Source organism: Malassezia vespertilionis, chromosome 8 (assembly GCF_029542925.1).
Source record: "Malassezia vespertilionis chromosome 8, complete sequence".
Lineage (NCBI taxonomy): Eukaryota > Fungi > Basidiomycota > Malasseziomycetes > Malasseziales > Malasseziaceae > Malassezia > Malassezia vespertilionis.
The window spans coordinates 58116-75843 of record NC_079254.1 but is presented as its reverse complement, the minus strand read 5'-3'; the positions used below and the strand labels follow the sequence as shown (position 1 = coordinate 75843).

General features: G+C 59.0%; 8 protein-coding genes across 8 annotated transcripts; 6 read left to right on the top strand and 2 right to left on the bottom strand.

Moving 5' to 3' along the window:
• Positions 1–75: 75 nt before the first annotated feature.
• Positions 76–1857, top strand: MVES1_003568 (uncharacterized protein; the record flags this gene model as incomplete). The annotated part of the gene is made up of 1 exon (XM_056208383.1): positions 76–1857. One exon carries the CDS (start codon positions 76–78, stop codon positions 1855–1857), a length of 1782 nt encoding a protein of 593 aa, XP_056064358.1.
• A 30-nt stretch (positions 1858–1887) lies between these two features.
• MVES1_003567 (uncharacterized protein) lies at positions 1888–3999 on the bottom strand (the record flags this gene model as incomplete). Its single annotated transcript, XM_056208382.1, has 1 exon — positions 1888–3999. The coding sequence occupies one exon, from the start codon at positions 3997–3999 to the stop codon at positions 1888–1890; it is 2112 nt and encodes a 703-aa protein (XP_056064357.1).
• A 274-nt stretch (positions 4000–4273) lies between these two features.
• On the top strand, positions 4274–6314 carry NSP1 (FG-nucleoporin nsp1; the record flags this gene model as incomplete). The annotated part of the gene is made up of 3 exons (XM_056208381.1): positions 4274–4333; positions 4381–4814; positions 4850–6314. The coding sequence occupies 3 exons, from the start codon at positions 4274–4276 to the stop codon at positions 6312–6314; spliced, it is 1959 nt and encodes a 652-aa protein (XP_056064356.1).
• An 83-nt stretch (positions 6315–6397) lies between these two features.
• Positions 6398–7263, top strand: PRE4 (proteasome endopeptidase complex; the record flags this gene model as incomplete). The annotated part of the gene is made up of 4 exons (XM_056208380.1): positions 6398–6534; positions 6560–6576; positions 6628–6766; positions 6792–7263. 4 exons carry the CDS (start codon positions 6398–6400, stop codon positions 7261–7263), a joined length of 765 nt encoding a protein of 254 aa, XP_056064355.1.
• A 37-nt stretch (positions 7264–7300) lies between these two features.
• MVES1_003564 (DNA-3-methyladenine glycosylase II) lies at positions 7301–8416 on the top strand (the record flags this gene model as incomplete). Its single annotated transcript, XM_056208379.1, has 1 exon — positions 7301–8416. One exon carries the CDS (start codon positions 7301–7303, stop codon positions 8414–8416), a length of 1116 nt encoding a protein of 371 aa, XP_056064354.1.
• A 118-nt stretch (positions 8417–8534) lies between these two features.
• Positions 8535–11231, top strand: RPN1 (proteasome regulatory particle base subunit; the record flags this gene model as incomplete). Its single annotated transcript, XM_056208378.1, has 1 exon — positions 8535–11231. One exon carries the CDS (start codon positions 8535–8537, stop codon positions 11229–11231), a length of 2697 nt encoding a protein of 898 aa, XP_056064353.1.
• Positions 11232–11270: 39 nt separating this feature from the next.
• On the bottom strand, positions 11271–14864 carry MVES1_003562 (uncharacterized protein; the record flags this gene model as incomplete). The annotated part of the gene is made up of 1 exon (XM_056208377.1): positions 11271–14864. The coding sequence occupies one exon, from the start codon at positions 14862–14864 to the stop codon at positions 11271–11273; it is 3594 nt and encodes a 1197-aa protein (XP_056064352.1).
• Positions 14865–15211: 347 nt separating this feature from the next.
• On the top strand, positions 15212–17605 carry YTA12 (Mitochondrial inner membrane m-AAA protease component; the record flags this gene model as incomplete). The annotated part of the gene is made up of 1 exon (XM_056208376.1): positions 15212–17605. The coding sequence occupies one exon, from the start codon at positions 15212–15214 to the stop codon at positions 17603–17605; it is 2394 nt and encodes a 797-aa protein (XP_056064351.1).
• Positions 17606–17728: the final 123 nt, after the last annotated feature.

Below are 17728 nucleotides of genomic sequence, written 5' to 3'. Positions count from 1 at the left end.
CTTTTCTTTCCGCGCGGGCGCGGTCCCCTACTTCGTTTCTTATCTGGGTGCAGGCACTCTTATTTCACACCCATCATGCCCGGCACAAATGTTCCGCTCATTGTAGGGCTCTCAGCTGGACTGGGAGGCGGTATTTTATTCATTATCACACTGGGACTCATATCCGGTATGATTGTTCGGCGTAGTTGGCGCCTGAAGCGCCAAGCATCGATCGAGCATGCAGGCACAGCAGCATTGTACAGCACGGACGGCGCATCGGAAAAGATGTACATGGAGCCAATGTATGACGAGGAGAATACAATCGATACATTGTTTAATATTCCTGAGGAAGCATCCAAGGCAGACGACAAGCACCCAACGGGCGAGTCTGACTCGACGCTCTTGCTCCTGCGCCACAGCGTCCCTGACAATCTGCGTCCAATGCTCACTGCGAAAGCTGACGATACACGATTTCCGTATTTGGGCGCAGAAAACACAGATGAGCCCAATGTGCAATGGTCGCTCAACCCCAACGAGCCCAAGGATCTTGCGACGCCAAACGACACATACTCGCCCCCGAACCGCACCCTCTCGTCCAAGTACAAGCGTTCGCTCTCGCGCATGCGCTCCAAGCGTCTCAGCACACGGCGCCAAACTGTCCTTTCTCGCCTTCCGTCCCAGTTCCGAACGGGTCGCTCGAGCCGTCGAGTTTCCCTCGACTCGCAGGAAGGCTCGATCGGCCTGCCGGACCGAGAGCTTCCCATGGCGCGACGCGGAACGATGCGATTCCAGTACGACTCGAGCTCCCATGGATCCCAGGCATCGCCCCACATGGACTGGAACGAAGCGTACTATGTGGGAATGTACAATGACGAGCCGGAGCCGGAGCCTGCAATGCCAAGCGCGCCACCCCCGGCTGTATTGGCTAAGGAGCGCAGTCCTGTGGACCGCGAGACACTGCTCCAGGAGCGCATCACGGCGTGGCAAGAGTCGAGCATGGTTGCAAGCGATCCGTCCGAGAAAGATGAAGTCTACGAGCTGCCGTCGCAGCGCACAATGCTGCGCCGTGCTGCCACTCAGTCGACGGTCATTTCCTCTTATTCGTACGCGTCCATTGGCGAAGTCATGGAGCCGTACTTGGAGGCGTCTCGCGACGGGTCACTCGCACAAATTTTCCCGGTTCAGCCGCACGCTCCCTCGGTGACGGCGCTCGAGGAGTGGCTCCAAGACGAAGATCCACGGTACCCATTGTCCAGTGCACATACAAACAGCACTGGCCTGTTTGGCGAGGTGGAATTTGCCACTGCGCTCAACCACGCCGTGTCCGAAGAGGCTGCGAGCACCGGCGCGAGCCCCATGCTCCTCGAAAACCACCGCAACAGCATGGACGCAGCCAAGTTCCAGGAGGTGGCGCTGCGGCACAAGCCACGCACGCCGTCGCCCCTGGCAATGTATGCGTCTGGCTTTTTGGAGCCTGCGCCCCCGGTAAATGCACCGTCCGGCGCGCAATTGGGCGTGTACGCTGCTTCCAGCTCTTCGCGCTCCTCCTTCCCCGTATCTGCGCGCTTCTCCAACGATTTACCGAGGAGCTGGAAACACAACTCATACGGCACGGCATCGACCGAGATTACTTCGGTGGAAGGCAACGCAGAGCTGGAGCATGCCGCCAAGCTGGAGCATGCAAAGCGCGACTCGGCCCTTGGGCCCCGCGTGCTTCTTCCCACGGACGGCAACAAACTCGCCCGGCATCTGACGTTTTCTTCTGCATCGTCTGACTCGGTTGCCACGCATCTCGAAGCGGTGCACGCCCCGCCTATGCCAAAGAATGCGTGGTGGGCGGAGCGTGCGAATCCGCACGTCGTCTCTACAATTACATAGACAGTGTACCTTGTACTGCATTTTATACGCTTACGTACGACTTGGCCACAGTGCGCCGAGCGTTCCGGCCATGGCGAGGACAAACGTGCCGCTTAAAATGAGCAAGTCGCGCACGAGAGCAAAGTTCGACAGCTTCGAGCGGAACAGGGTCATGTTCGCCAGGAGCGGCCCGAGAATACACGTATTGAAAGTGAGGAATGCGCCGAGGAATGCCATCACACGCTCCAGGTTCGGCACGATGATCGCCGCAAGCAACGCACTTACAGCGAGGCCTGTACGGACCAGTGCAGCCATTATTCGCCTGCGTGGCTCTGAAACAGGCACGCGTGCATCGCCAATGGCAGAAGCAGCGGCCGCAGCATAGTCAGGCTCCTCGCGCGAGTCGATACTTTGGCTATTTTCCGAGGGGCGCGGAACGGCAGCAACGACGCCTTCGAGGATGCCTAGCCAGCGCTCTGCAGACGTGTACACTGGGCGCAGTGCGAGTGAAAACTTGGTCATCGGGTTGATGGTCATGAGCAGCACCGCCGAGCTCGTTAGCAGATAGGGGTATCCAGCCGTGCTTGCCAAGTCGCGCGTAATTTCGTCAGAGACCGCGCTGCCAAACATAAGATAGCCAATTGTGGCCACAGAGAAGTACAGTCCAGCCGCGGTGAGATACGCAAGATCGAGCATTTTGTCAAACTGGCTGGGATCTTTCATGTCGCGGTAGAGTGAGGGTATAACAGGATGCGAGGAAAAGCCAGCCATGACGAGCCCAAACGATATGGGCATTCGCGTCCATGAAGAAAAAAAAAATGTTTGTGCTGGCTCCCATAGACTGCCCGGCGCGTGTTTCTGGACCACGCCATCGATCATAATCACAACAAAGAGCACGAGAATGCTCACGATCCCAATCAGCGAGACTGGTGAGAGAAAAGAGAGCGGCATGAGCAACGTGGGCGACACAATCACAAAGCAGAGCACCTTGGATCCTGTCGCTACCCACGCATTGCCCACGCTGCCAAACACGAGTGTAGAGAGATTGTCGCCCATGAGGATGACGAGCGCGACGCTGACGATCCACATCTCAAAGCAAAACAAGAAACTGATATAGGTCCGCATCTTGGGGCCAAAGGCGTAGCTGCCAATGTCAGCATACGTGTGTAAATGCGGCTGCTGCGCGAGGATCCGCACGAGCACTTTGCCACTGTAGTTAGTCACCCAGCCGCAGAGCAGAAAGATGACCACGCCACCGACCCAGCCAGCGTTTGCAAATGCAAGGGGCATCGAGAGGATGCTCACGCCGACGATTGCATTTACCGTATTGAACCACGTCTGCCAAAAGGTGCTTTTCGCATATGAACTCGGCGCGTTAACTTCCGCAGGCTGTGACACACGGTGGCCGTGGCTTTTATCACGCACGCTATTCATGTAGACTGGCACCTGGTTCCTGCCACGCAGCAAGGGCGCCTGCTCGTCGATACGGTACGGATCGAGCAGTTGTGGGGCCGCAGAACGCAGTTGTGTTTGGTGCCGCGAAGAAGAGCGCTGTCGCGTGCTCATAAACGTGGAGGAATCGCGCGGCGGGCAGCTTGGTGCATGGTCGTCAGCAGAGTATTGGGGTCGGACGTTTGAGCGGGGGTATAGCCCAAGACGCTTGGGGCTCATACTCCGACTCCGGCTACTGCTGTCACTCGCACTCTCATCCTGGCCATCACGCAAGCCTTCTTTACGCTCCGTCTTGTGCATGGGCCGGCCGCGCTCTAAATCAAGGTCTTGCTCGTCGTGCAGCGTACGCCAATACTGCTCCGTTTCCAGCGAAGTGGTGACTCGATCGCGTACGCGCGCTTGGTCGAAGTAGGTGTCTTCCTCGCCCGATGAGGCATCTCCCCCGGAAACCGCACTCGTGCGCCACTCGCTAAGCTCGGGGTGGTACCCAGCCTCGATCTCTGCGCCCGCTTCGGAAGGGCCGCGCCAGCGTCGGTCGACAAAGCTCGGCGAGGTAGTAATATTATCTCCAAAGTACGCTTGGGAGCGCGAATAAGACCATACAAGATCCAAACTGCTGCGCCACGGCGTGCTTGCCGTAATTTCACGGACTTGTGTTGCACGACCGCGGCTATCCTTGCCGCGTACAGGGATAGCTGCTCGTCCAGGCATCTGCAGCTTGTGTCCAACGCCAAGAACTTTTCTTCGGTTTGTAATAGGTCACGTGTAAAAGACGCGCCGACACCGCTGACGGCTTGTCCTGTCGCCGCGCACGGAGATGTGTAAGGATGGCTTGATGACTGACGTGCAGCGTTCGGTGGCTTTTCATTTGGAAATAACGGGCAGAGTACGTGTGCATTGGATTCTGACAACAGACGCAGGCAGTGGAAGTAATCCAGGCGTAAATAAGCCATTCTCGTTTGGGGCACCGGGTACGTACGCGTGCATGGCTGATATCCAGCGGGCCAAAGCACACCAGATGCCAAGGCAGGAGGGGCACAACCTGGTGGGTTTTCGGTAGGAGGTGCAGCCACGACTACGCCAGCGACACAGCCGCCGGGGAGCTTGTTTGGCGCTAAGCCAAGTGAGCAAAAGCCGACGGGTGCATTGGTTGGAGATACGGAAAACGCAGCAGCGAAGCCTGCAAATGGGCCTAGCTTAGGAAATCCACCTGCAGCATTCACAGGAACAGGTGCTAGTGGCGGGTTTTCTTTTGGCGCGAAGCCGGGGGGTAGCGATGCTTCCATGGCGGCAGAGGCGCCGAAGCCTGCAGGGTTCTCGTTTGGGGGTAATGCAAAGCCTGCTGAAGCGCCGAAGCCAGGTGGATTTTCGTTTGGCGGAAATGATGCTAAGCCTGCCGAAGCGCCGAAACCTGCTGGCTTTTCGTTTGGCGGGAATGATGCCAAGCCCGCCGAAGCGCCGAAACCTGCTGGCTTTTCGTTCGGCAGCAACGATGCCAAGCCTGCCGAAGCGCCGAAGCCCGCAGGGTTCTCGTTTGGGGGTAATGCAAAGCCTGCTGAAGCGCCGAAGCCGGTGGTTTTCGGCAGCCCCAGCGCCAACCTCCTTCGTGCATGCCGCCCGCCGAAGCGCCGAAACCTGCTGGCTTTTCGTTCGGCAGCAACGATGCCAAGCCTGCCGAAGCGCCGAAGCCCGCAGGGTTCTCGTTTGGGGGTAATGCAAAGCCTGCTGAAGCGCCGAAGCCAGGTGGATTTTCGTTTGGCGGAAATGATGCTAAGCCTGCCGAAGCGCCGAAACCTGCTGGCTTTTCGTTTGGCGGGAATGATGCCAAGCCCGCCGAAGCGCCGAAACCTGCTGGCTTTTCGTTCGGCAGCAACGATGCCAAGCCTGCCGAAGCGCCGAAACCTGCTGGCTTTTCGTTCGGCAGCAACGATGCCAAGCCTGCCGAAGCGCCGAAGCCTGCTGGCTTTTCCTTCGGCGCTGATGCATCCAAGCAAGCAGCGCCATCGCTCTTTGGCGCCAAGCCTACTGACACAAACAACGCCAACACAGCGCCTAGCACGGCGCACGGCGCCACAAACATCGGGTTTTCCACCGACAAAGCTCCCACAAGCACAACATCCGCACCTGCCAACAACGCCTTTACAAGCACAAGTCTCTCGTTTGCCAAGCCTACCGAGACCAAGCCCGATGCTTCTACCACTACCATGCCATCCTCCAAGCCTAGCGCTACACCAGCGCCCTCCTCTACTGCTGCGCCCTCCATGCTGCGTGGCAAGAGCGTGGAAGAAATTGTGAAAATGTGGCAGACGGAGCTGGACGCGAGTGCCAAAGAGTTTGGCCGCCAAGCTGACGAAGTCGCGGGATGGGATCGTGTCCTCTTGAACGGCGGCGACGAGATCAGCAAGCTTGTTGCTAGCATAACGCAGGCAGAGGAACGCCAACTTGGAATCGACCAAACACTCGACTATGTGGAGCAACAGCAAACAGAACTGAATACGCTCTTGGATGCATACGAGAGTCAGCGCGGTGAACTGCACGCACAGGCCGGCGCAGGCCGCGGTGTGGACGTGGGCGTCGCTGATATCGAGCGCGAGAAGTCCTACACACTTGCCGAGAACTTGAATGCGCAGTTGGACGACATGTCGCGCAATCTTGTATCGATGATCGACGAAGTAAACCAGCTCGCGTCTCCCAGCGGCACGCGCAACACCACCGCCGATGCGTCGCCCAATTCACTCGATACACTGCGTACCGGCGGGCGCGAGCTCATGCCTGGCGCCGAGGACCCGATCCTGCAAATTTCCGGTATTCTCAACGCGCATCTCAGCAGCCTCAAGTGGATTGATGAGCACACCGTCATGCTCCGCGATCGTCTCGAGGCTTTGCGACGCGGCAAGACGGAAAAGAATATGAACGATAGCTTCCGCGGGAGTGTCCCCCCGCAGGCCCCGCGCAGCTCGACTCCTAGCCGCTACGCACGCGAAGGCAGCGCCGCGCCCGGCCGTGCACGCACCTTGGCGCTCTAAGTGGAGGTAGTCCGTAGTGATCAATCACGTGCTGCGGGCGTCGTCAGCGCGCCAGCGACGCTGGCCGTACTCGACCTAGTGCGATGTACGCGTATCCAGGCCAGAGTTGGAGTTCGAAGCCTACGGTAGATCATGTATCTGCGGCGAATGCTACGTGGGACATGAATGCGCCCGTGCACCGGCCGAAGGATGCGTTTGACGACGCGCGGCAGCATACTCAGTACGTGCTTTTGCGCTGACCAAAGACAACCGATCGTGACGGGTACGTCGGTGCTTGGCATCCGGTATAAGGACGGTGTTATGCTCGCGGCAGATACACTTGCGTCATACGGATCGCTCGCGCGCTTTATGGACATGGACCGATTGCAGAAAGTGGGTGAAAACGTCGTGATCGGCGCGGGCGGCGACATGAGCGACTGGCAATACATCAAGCACATGCTGAGCAAATTGATGTACGTACTGCATTGCACTAATAAGCAGTCAGGAGCAGGAAAACGAAGAGGACGGGCATATTCTCACTCCCCCGCAAGTGTATGCGTACCTATCGCGGGTGATGTACAAGCGCCGCTCGGACATGAACCCCCTTTGGAACGCACTCGTAGTCGCTGGTTTTGACGCCAAAACAAGCGCACCGTTCCTGGGGTACGTGGACCTGCTTGGCACGTCATACCAGAGCCCCACTGTCGCGACAGGATTCGGTCTTCATCTCGCGCAGCCCATGCTCCGCAAGGCGATCGAAGGTCGCGAAGAGACGCTTACAGAGGATGAGGCGCGTGCGATTCTCGACGATTGCATGCGTGTCTTGTACTATCGCGACGCGCGCAGTCTGAATCGGTTCTACATATCGACCGTGACCAAAGACGGCGTGAAACAGGACGGGCCGCACAGCGTCTCGACAAACTGGAGTTTTGCCGAAGGTCTTCGTGGCTACGGTCCTCAGACGCAGTAGACTTGTAGTGCAGCGCACCTCCACTTTTTTTGCCACCATGCACCGCGGTCCGTTTGCAGGCCTCCCTGCATCCAAGCAGAGTGCGAGTTTGCGTCGCTCGCGGCGCACAGCGAAGCATGTGTTGCCGCTAGAGACGTGCGCGCTGCAAGTAGTGCCGCCGCCCAAAGAAAAAAACAAGGTGGAGTCCGCAGCCGCGCCGCTCGTTGCGCCCAAACCCCGCGTCCCGCGCAAAACCACAGAGCCCGAGGTGCTGCCACCGCTCCTACCGCGTGATGAAATTGAGCGGTGCACCACTCTGCAGCAGCCGAAACTCCCTTTTGACCTGCAAGAGGCCAAGGTCTTTTTGTGCGCGCAAGACCCACGGTTCATCCCACTGTTTGAGCAAGTGGAGCTTACTATGTACGACGAGATGCTCAATAGCCGAGTCAAAGACCTCAATTTATTCCAAACGCTGACCACCTCGATCCTTGGGCAGCAAATATCATGGCTCGCCGCACGCAGTATCAAATACAAGCTGTGCCGGCTCTTTGCGCCGCACCTTCCCGAAACGCCCGACTATGGTAGTATGAGCCCCGAGCAGACGCCATTCCCTTCGCCACTTGCCCTTCTTGATGCGACAGACGACCAGCTGCGCTACGCAGGCCTGAGCGGTGCCAAGATGAAGTACGTGCGCGATGTCGCGCGCAGGTTCGCCGATGGCCGCCTCGATGTGCGCCGCATTGTACATATGGACTACCAAGAATGTGTTGCGGAGCTTACACAAGTAAAAGGTGTTGGGCGCTGGACGGCGGAAATGCTGCTCATGTTTGCTTTGCGCAACCCAAACGTGCTTCCTGTCGGTGATCTCGGCGTCCAGCGCGGGATCGTCTTTTTTTATCTGAGCGGCGCGGGCGGTCCTTTGGTTATGGAACGCAAGCGCAAGAAAGATGCAGAGGAGACCAAGGAGCGCCTTGTTTTTGCGCTTGGCTCGGATCCACTGCCGCTCCCGCAAACGACGAGCCTTTCGCACGCCGTACTGCGATCGCGTGCTCAAGGAAACAAGACCAAAAAGAATATGTATCTGGATGAAGCGGAAATGGAGGCGCTCGCCGCGCCATGGGCCCCATTTCGCTCTGTTGCGTGCATGTTTATGTGGTCTATGATAGATAAGTAGCTGCATGTACCGCGCTGCGTGTTCCTTTTTCTGGCCGTGCGCTTTGCGTGCGTCATATGCACGTGATCTCGATCGAGGGTGGCGCGTCGCCAGCGACCCCTTCCTGTACTGCACTGTTATGGCGCGCGAGGAGCAGGAGGCCGAGAGCATCCGTGTGCAATCAAACGATCCTCCAAAACAAGAGGATCATGATGCACCAAATAAAGAAGATGCCAAGCCAAACAGCAAAAAAGAGTTGAGCGAAGAAGACGAGCAGCTCAAGAGCGAGCTTGAAATGCTTGTCGACCGACTCGGCGAGCCGGACAAATCACTGTACGGTCCCGCACTGGAAGCGTTGCGGAATCTGATTCGCACAAGCACGTCGTCCATGACCTCAGTGCCAAAGCCACTCAAGTTCCTCGGGCCGCACTATGCACACCTCAAAGGACTGTACGAAGCGTGGGCCACTGCAGACGCCAACAAGGCCCTCTTTGCCGAGATCCTTAGTGTCCTGGCTATGAGCTGCACGGGCGCGGATGCGCGCGAGACGCTTTTGTACCGCCTTTCGGCGAATACGATGCGCGGCGGCACGAGTTCCGATCTGTTGGGCGACTGGGGCCATGAGTATGTCCGGCACCTTGCCGCGGAGCTTGGCGATGAATACTATGCGCGCTCTGAGACAGAGCAAGACACTTCCGAGCTGCTGGATCTTGCCATGCTCATTGTCCAGTTTAGTCTGCAGCACCACGCCGAAGTCGACGCTGTGGATCTTGTCCTGGAGCTCGAAGCCGTCGAGCAGCTCCCGCAGTATGTCGACAAGGACTCGTTTGAGCGCGTGTGCAACTATTTGGTGAGCTGTGTCGATCTTCTTGTCCCCCCCGACGATGTGCTCTTCTTGCGCACTGCGCGCGAGATTTACCGCATGCATCACCGCTACTATGAGGCGCTCATCCTCTCGATCCGCCTTGCGGACCCCGCGCTGATGCGCATCGACTTTGCCTCGCCATCCAACATGGTGATGCGCAAGCAGATGGCATTCCTGCTTGCCAAGCAGCAGATCCCCCTCGAGTGGCTCCAGGAAGGCGGTGCGATTGAGGATCAGGAACTTTTGGACTGCCTCTCCAACACCCACCTCTCGTCCAACTTTATCTACTTTGGCAAAGAGCTTGGCGTGTACGAGCCCAAGAGTTTGGACGATGTGTACAAGACGCACCTTGAGGACAGCCGCGCCTCGCTCATCTCGGTCGACTCTGCGCGCGGCAACCTCGCGAATGTGTTTGTGAATGCGTTTGTGAACCTTGGCTTTGGAAACGACCCGCTTGTCGTTGGCGCCGAGGACGGCGAGAGTTACGTGTACAAAACCAAGGAGCACGGAATGCTTTCCGCCACGGCGAGTGCAGGCCTCAGCCTTTTGTGGGACACCGAGATGGGCCTGAGCCACATTGACAAGTACACCTACTCCTCCGACGAGCACGTAAAGGCCGGTGCCATGCTTGCCTACGGGATTCTCCACTCCAACGTGCGCACAGAGATGGATGCTGCGCTCGCGCTCCTCTCGGAGAATCTAGAGAGCAAGAGTGCTCCGCTGCAAGTTTCTTCGGTGGTCGGTCTCGGCCTTGCGTATGCAGGGTCGTGCCGCGAAGACCTCGCTGCGCTGCTCATTCCCATGGTGCAGGACGAGACGCTATCGATGGAAGTTGTCTCTCTCGCCACACTCTCCCTCGGCTTTATCTTTGTCGGCACCGCGCACGGCGAGATTGTGCCGAGTATTTTGCAAGCAATGATGGAGCGCGAAGCGTCAGGCTTGGAGCAGAAATGGACGCGCTTCATGGCGCTTGGCCTTGCGCTCCTGTTTGTCGGGCAACAGGACAATAGCGACGCGACGATCGAGACGCTCAAGGCCATCGAGCACCCCATCTCCAAAGAAGTCCAGCTGCTCGTGGACGCGTGCAGCTACGCGGGTACGGGCAACGTGCTCAAGATCCAAACGCTGTTGCATCACTGTGCAGAGCACGTCACGGAAGAAGAAGAATCCGTCTCGGATCTGTACCAGGCCGTATCCGTGCTCGGCATTGCGCTTGTTGCCATGGGCGAGGACGTGGGAGCAGAGATGACCTTGCGCCACATGTCTCACCTCATGCAGTACGGCGATCCAACCATCCGCCGGACTGTGCCGCTCGCACTCGCGCTGCTCAACCCGTCCAACCCCGAAATTCCCGTGCTAGACACACTGAGCAAACACTCGCACGACAGCGACGTCGACGTCGCCCTCAATGCCATCTTTGCCATGGGCATTGTCGGCGCTGGCACCAACAATGCGCGCATTGCACAGCGCCTGCGCCAGCTGGCGAGCTACTACTACAAAGAGCCCGACTGCCTCTTTATTGTCCGTATTGCTCAAGGCCTTGTCCATATGGGCAAAGGCACCGTCGGCGTCGATCCCTACCACACCGACCGCCTCTTGTTTTCTCGCACCGCGCTCGCTGGTCTGCTGGCCACGCTGCTCTCGTTCACCGACGCACACGGCTTTGTTTTGGACCGCACCCACTGGATGCTCTACTTCCTCGCCGCTGCCATCCGCCCACGATTTTTGATCACGCTCGATGAGACACTGGAAAAGCTGCCTGTCTCCGTGCGCGTCGGCAAAGCCGTCGAAGTCGTGGGCCAGGCCGGCAAGCCGCGCACCATCTCTGGCTTCCAGACGCATACCACGCCGGTGCGCCTGGCAAGCCACGAGCGTGGTGTGCTGGCCACCGAAGAGTATCTTTCCTACACCCCCATTATGGAGTCCCTTGCCATTTTGCGCAAGAACCCGGGGAACGAGACAGATTCGTAGTATACCGCATGCCATGATGCTATTTCTGCTACTGTACATCTACCCAGTTAGTGCCAAAAGCTCGTCGGCAAAGGATGCATCCACCCTGGGCGTGCACAATAAAATGTCGAGCACCTCGTCGTCGTACTCGGGCAGGTGGCCGCGCTTCTTGTGCTGTGCGTCTTCTTCTGCAGGGTAGTACATGCCCAGGAGAGGAGGCACGCCGAGCGTGTCGTGGCCATCGCTCAGCACGCGCAGTGTTTCAATCAAGCGGCGGCACAAGACACCGTAGGGGTTTCTGGTATAATCTGGCGCGCTTTGCAGCAGGCGCTTTACCGCACGAAATAAAATGCCAGCGATGCCGGGCGTGTCGCGAATGGCGCATTTGGTCTCGGGGGGAGCAAGGTAGGCCAGGTTGAACAGGCATGTTGCTGCTGTTTCTGTGTACTCGAGGCGCGTCGACGCTGTAAGCCGGCGGAAGTCGTGCACGTCAACTGGGACGAGCCGGAACAAGACACGGATGAGCTGGACGAGCGTCGCGGGAGGCACCCACTGGGCGAGCACGGCGCGGTTTCCGTCAAAAAGCGTAAAGTGCGAGAGTGCCTGCAACGCATACCGCGCGTGGTGCGGCACCTGAAACATCAGCGCCTGTACATTCACGTTGGGATGGCCCGCCGTGCCGAGGCGCTCGAGGTGCAGCGGCGGCGCACCCTCCTTCGCCTCGAACTCGTCGACCGCGATGATAAAGAAGCGGAGCAAGTCGAAAAATACGGCGGCGACGGTGGGCTTGTGCGCCTCCAATTCGAGCTCCTCGCTGCAGAGCGCAAGGAGGATGGAGAGCACGTCTTTTTTTACCTGCAGCAGCTCCACGAGGGAAAAGTGGGCGAGCTGGGTGCGCTTGAACGTGCCCCACCGTGTGTCGTGCATGGCATCGCGCGTGATGTTTGCCAAGACGGCAAGGAAACGAACGTGGCGCGCAAGGTAGGCAAGATTGTCGGGCATGAGCGCCAGGTTGCGCACGATCATGAGGATAGACAGCGCGATGGAGACGCGGCGATCCGCTTCTTCTTCCGCGCGCGCATTCGCAAACGCAGCGTCGCTCGAGGGGAGTCGCCGCCAGAGGCGCAGCTCGCCGGCCTCTTGCAGCGCCAGCTCCAGCGCGGCGGGGTATGTGAGCATATCCGTGTGCAAAAGTCCGTCGGCAAAGAGTGCATCGGCATCGCTGGCGTCCATCGGGGGGAGCGGCGCACTGTAAACATTCTCGAGGAGTAGGTCGAGGAGCGTATCGAAAAGCGTGTCGCACTGTGCAAGCGGCAGCTGGTGGTAGCGCGACGCGTCGACGCCAGCGGAAAGAATCAGCAGTGTATTGATCGCGTAGGAAACTTCAAAAGAAAGACGCGACGCGAGCGACATGGTCAAGGCATAGATATCCACCGTACCGAGCTCTTGCACGCCGCGTGATTGGGCCTGGGCTATGCGCGGCACAAGCTCGCGGTCGATCTTGTCCAAGTCACGGCCGCCGTACGTAGGCAGGTCGGTGTGCCACGGCAAATACTCAATCTTGTAGCTTGGCGGCGATTTTGGAGGCGCAGGAGCAGGCGCAGGCGCAGGCGCAGGTACAGGCGCAGGCGCAGGCGCAGGCGCAGGTACAGGCGCAGGCGCAGGCGCAGGTACAGGCGCAGGCGCAGGCGTAGGCACTGGCGCAGGCACTGGCGCTTGCTCAGGCACGCTCGGCGCTTCAGGGGGCGGCTGAACGCCCGACGCTGGATACAAAGGTGCACTTTCCTGCGCGCCTTCTTGGCCGAGTGCAGAGCGCACGATCGCAAGAGCCACCGAGTACTGTGCAGGATTCAGGCCGCCGCGCTGGATTAATTGCAGCGCCTGCAGCGCCGCTGGATTCGCGCGCAGCTGCTCCAAGTTGGGCGCGCCAGGCACGGTTTTCGGCGTTTCCTTCTCGCCCTGCTGCTCGCTCGACCTATCTGACTTGGGCGCCATCTCACGCGCTGCTGGCGGCCTGGCGGCCTGCGGCGCACTCCACGGCTGGCTGGCGTGCATCATGGTCGGCGTGCGCTGTGCATTTCTTGCGGTGTCGTTGCACGCGCCGTTGTACGCCTGCATAGCTTGCTGCAGCGCATTGTACCGCATCATGGCTTGCTGCGGCGCCATCTGGCCCGAGGAGACGAGTGCTTGCATTTGGCTCATTTGCTGGTTCATTGTCGCCTGCATTTGGTTCGCGTCCATGCCTGCAAACGGGTTTGGCGGCGCCTGCGGCGCGCCTTGAGGCATCGGGCCAGGCGTGCTGCGCTCGGACTTTGCGCTCAACGCGCCTTGTTTTTCTTCGCGCAGCTTGTCGGGCTGTGTTTCGTGCGCCTCGGCGGGTACACGGCGCTGCGCAGCGAGCCATGACTTTTCAAAGAGGCCCAGGCGCGTCGCGTAGTACGCTGCGAGTCGGCGGGGTACTTCGCCCGGCGTGGGAATTGCATGCTGCGTCATATTTTCTGTCGGGGGGGCAACGGCAAGATCCAGCTGCGAGGCAACCATCGCCCACCCGTTGGGGATGGAAAAAATGTAGTCGGAGCCGCCGGCGCTGACGACCTTGGTAAACAGGCGCTGCATATCGATCGAGCGCGTCTCGCTGACATTGCCTTGAGCGGGGCCAAGAAACGGCGCCGACCAGTCTTGCGAAAGCTGTGCGCCGCGCTGTGCCAAGAAGGCGTGCACGACACTCACAAAGTCGCGCCCGGGCGCACTGCTGGGCTCTGGCGTTCGTGATGCTTGCATATTCCACACGCCGGGCGACGTGGGAACGCGCATCGCTTCTGTGCCTTGCTCGTCGGCGCTTTGCGGCGGCGCCATGGCCTGCATTTGCGGCGGGAGCATCTGTGTCGGTATGCGCTGCACTGGCTGTGCAAGGTTGCGCGCTCGCCCGGCATTGGGATTGGGCATCGCTTGCGCCGCGCCTTGGCCTTGCTGAAACTGGGCTTGTTGCGCTTGCTGTGCCTGCTGTGCCTGCTGTACCTGTTGTGCTTGCTGTGCCTGCTGTACCTGTTGTGCTTGCTGTGCTTGCTGTGCCTGCTGTACCTGTTGTGCTTGCTGTGCTTGCTGTGCCTGCTGTACCTGTTGTGCTTGCTGTACCTGCTGTACCTGCTGTGCCTGCTGCATCTGCTGCATCTGCTGCATCTGCTGCTGGAGCAGGTGCGAGAGTTGCTGGTGCATCGGCGAGCCTTGCGGCAGCTGTGCTAATTGCTGTGTTAGCTGCACAAGCTGCTGGGGAAGCAGTTGTGCGTTCGGTATCGGCGGTGTTTGTGGCATGTTGGGTTGCGGCACGTTAGGATCCTTTCCAATGCCATTGCGTGCCATTTGCTCGTGCATGGCACGCAGGCGGTGCATTTGGTTCGTCAGGTACTGCTGTGCGGCGGTCTTATTTGGACCGTCTGGCTGTGTACTCACGACGGACCACTGGCGCTGCAGCGTGGCTACATTGGTCTGGATCGTCTGCAGCATTTGCGTCTGGCTAGACTGAACCGGCACCGTGCCTTGCTGCAGCATTTGGGGCGAGAACGCGGCGTTTTGCGGTGCGTCGCCGCTCGTGCTGTGATTTTGCTGTTGTTGCTGCATCTCTGCATTTTTGCGAATCCACGTAGATAAATCCATGGTGGACACGGGCGCCTATCCGGCAGCCACTAGAGACTAGAACACGGCCAGAAGGTGGATTGGCAGGCGCGTAGATGTGCGCACGGATCTTCGTGCGTCTAACACGCGAAAGGTCCACTTTTACGCTGGCGCTCCCACCTTGCATTGGACCAAACAGGCGACCTTGATTCGGCCGAAGCACGTGCAGCGCCTACGCCACCGCTGCTGCGATCGGTCCTCGCCACCTTGCCCAACAGTCGTCCAGCTAGCTCTTTTTTTCTGCAAAGAGATCCCCGACTGGTCAATTTTGCTGCGTGTGCTGATTTGACAAGTACACATTTGGCATGTTGAGTGCGTCTCTTTCGCACATGCCGTCTCGCGGCATTGGGGGCGTGCGGATGCTTGCGCTTGTGCGCGGCGCTTTCCGCGCAGCGCACGCACCCACGATGCTGCGTCCGAGCACGGCGAGCCTGGCGCATGCTATTACAAACGCACGATTTGGCGCGGGTCCTATGCGCACTTTTGCCACCCCCCCAAACGACCCCGACGAAAAAAAGGACAAGGCGCTTCGCGAGTCGATCGAGCGCGGCCTCAAGGAGGCCAAAGAAGGGAAACGAACAAGTGAGGAGGATGTGCCCGAGGAGCTGAAGCAGTTCTTTGGGAACAAGAAGCCAGAGCACCGCGCATCTGAGAAGCGCGACGGGGAAAATGACACGCGCCAGGAGCCGCCGAAAAAGTCTCCGAACAACAATCAGAACAATGAGCTGCGCTTGAATATGAATATGGTGATTGCTATTGTCTTTACCACCTATATTTTGTACCGCGTCACCGCTCCGGAGCAAACGACACGCGAGATTACCTGGCAGGATTTCCGCACGAATTTCCTTGACAAGGGACTTGTCGAGCGTTTGGTCGTCGTGAATCGCTCGCGCGTTACTGTTTATTTGCACAACAATGCTACCGGTGGCCAAAACAATGGCGTCCTGGGCTCGCCACAGTTTTGGTTCAGCCTTGGCTCTGTCGATGCATTTGAGCGCAACTTGGACGAGGCGCAGCGCGAGCTCAGCATCCCATCCAACGAGCGTATTCCTGTTTCTTACCATGATTCGATCAGTATGGCGTCAACCTTGCTGCACTTTGCGCCTACCTTAATTCTTGCAGGACTCCTCTTTTACCTCACGCGCCGCGCTGCGGGCGGAGGCGTCGGCGGGGGCGGAGGCGGCCCGGGTGGCATCTTTGGCATCGGCAAGAGCCGTGCCAAGCTGTACAATCAAGAGACGGATGTCAAGGTCAAGTTTAACGACGTGGCTGGCATGGATGAGGCAAAGGAAGAGATCATGGAGTTTGTTAGCTTCCTCAAGAGCCCCGAGCGCTACGAGCGTCTCGGCGCCAAGATTCCGCGTGGCGCTATTCTCAGTGGGCCACCTGGCACCGGAAAAACGCTTGTGGCGAAGGCCACGGCGGGCGAAGCTGGCGTGCCGTTTTTGAGCGTCTCTGGCTCCGAGTTTGTGGAGATGTTTGTGGGCGTCGGTCCCTCGCGTGTGCGCGATATGTTTGCAAACGCGAAAAAGCACGCGCCGTGCATCATTTTTGTCGACGAAATTGATGCGATCGGCAAGTCGCGCGGCAAGGGCGGCAACTTTGGCGGCAACGACGAGCGCGAAAGCACACTCAATGAGCTCCTTGTCCAGATGGATGGTTTCGGCACGAATGAGCACGTTGTCGTGCTTGCCGGCACGAACCGTCCGGATGTGCTCGATCCTGCCCTGATGCGCCCTGGCCGCTTTGACCGCCACATTGCCATCGACCGCCCCGACATTAGCGGGCGCAAAGACATCTTTTTGGTGCACCTCAAGCCTTTGAAACTTGCCGCGAGCGTCCATGTCGACCTGCTCGCAGATAAGCTCAGCACCCTCACGCCGGGCTTTTCGGGCGCCGACATTGGCAACGTGTGCAACGAGGCAGCATTGATTGCTGCACGCGATGAGGCGACTGCGATCGAGGAGCACCACTTTGAGCTCGCCATCGAGCGCGTGATTGCTGGCCTCGAGCGCAAGAGCCGCGTGCTTTCCCCGGAAGAAAAGACGACGGTGGCGTACCACGAGGCGGGCCACGCCGTCTGTGGCTGGTTCTTGGAGTATGCGGACCCACTGCTCAAGGTCTCCATCATTCCGCGCGGTGTCGGCGCGCTTGGATATGCACAGTACCTCCCCAAAGAGCGCTACTTGTTCAGCACCGAGCAGCTCCTCGACCGCATGTGCATGACCCTTGGCGGCCGCGTATCCGAGGAGATTTTCTTTGAACGCATAACTACCGGAGCGCAGGACGACTTGTCTAAAATCACGCGCATGGCATTCGAGATCTGTGCGTCGTACGGCATGAATGACAAGCTCGGCCCTGTATCCTACCGCACGGACCAAGAATCGATGCACAAGCCATACTCGGAGCGCACCGGAGAGATGCTCGACGAGCAGGTACGCAAGCTGGTCGTTACCGCACACACACGCACCACCGAGCTCCTCTCGAAGCACAAAGAGGACGTCGAAAAGGTGGCCAAGCTCTTGCTCGAGCGCGAAGTCATCACGCGCGAAGATATGACGAAACTGCTGGGCAAGCGCCCATTCAAGTCTGCAGACGAGGCGGACGAGTACTTGGACAGAAAGGGCCGGCTCGCACGCAAGGGCGAGTCGAGCGCGCCGCCGCCACCAGAGGAAATCAACCCCGAGCCCAAGGTGGCTTCCGCGCCGCCCCACGTCCCATAGCGTCCATACCATATTACACGTGATGTGCCTCCACTTTGCAGACCATGTCGGCGCGTGCAGAGGACGGTGCGGGTGTGGGGATTGCAGTGCATGCACACGCCGACACGTCTCTTGATCCGTGTT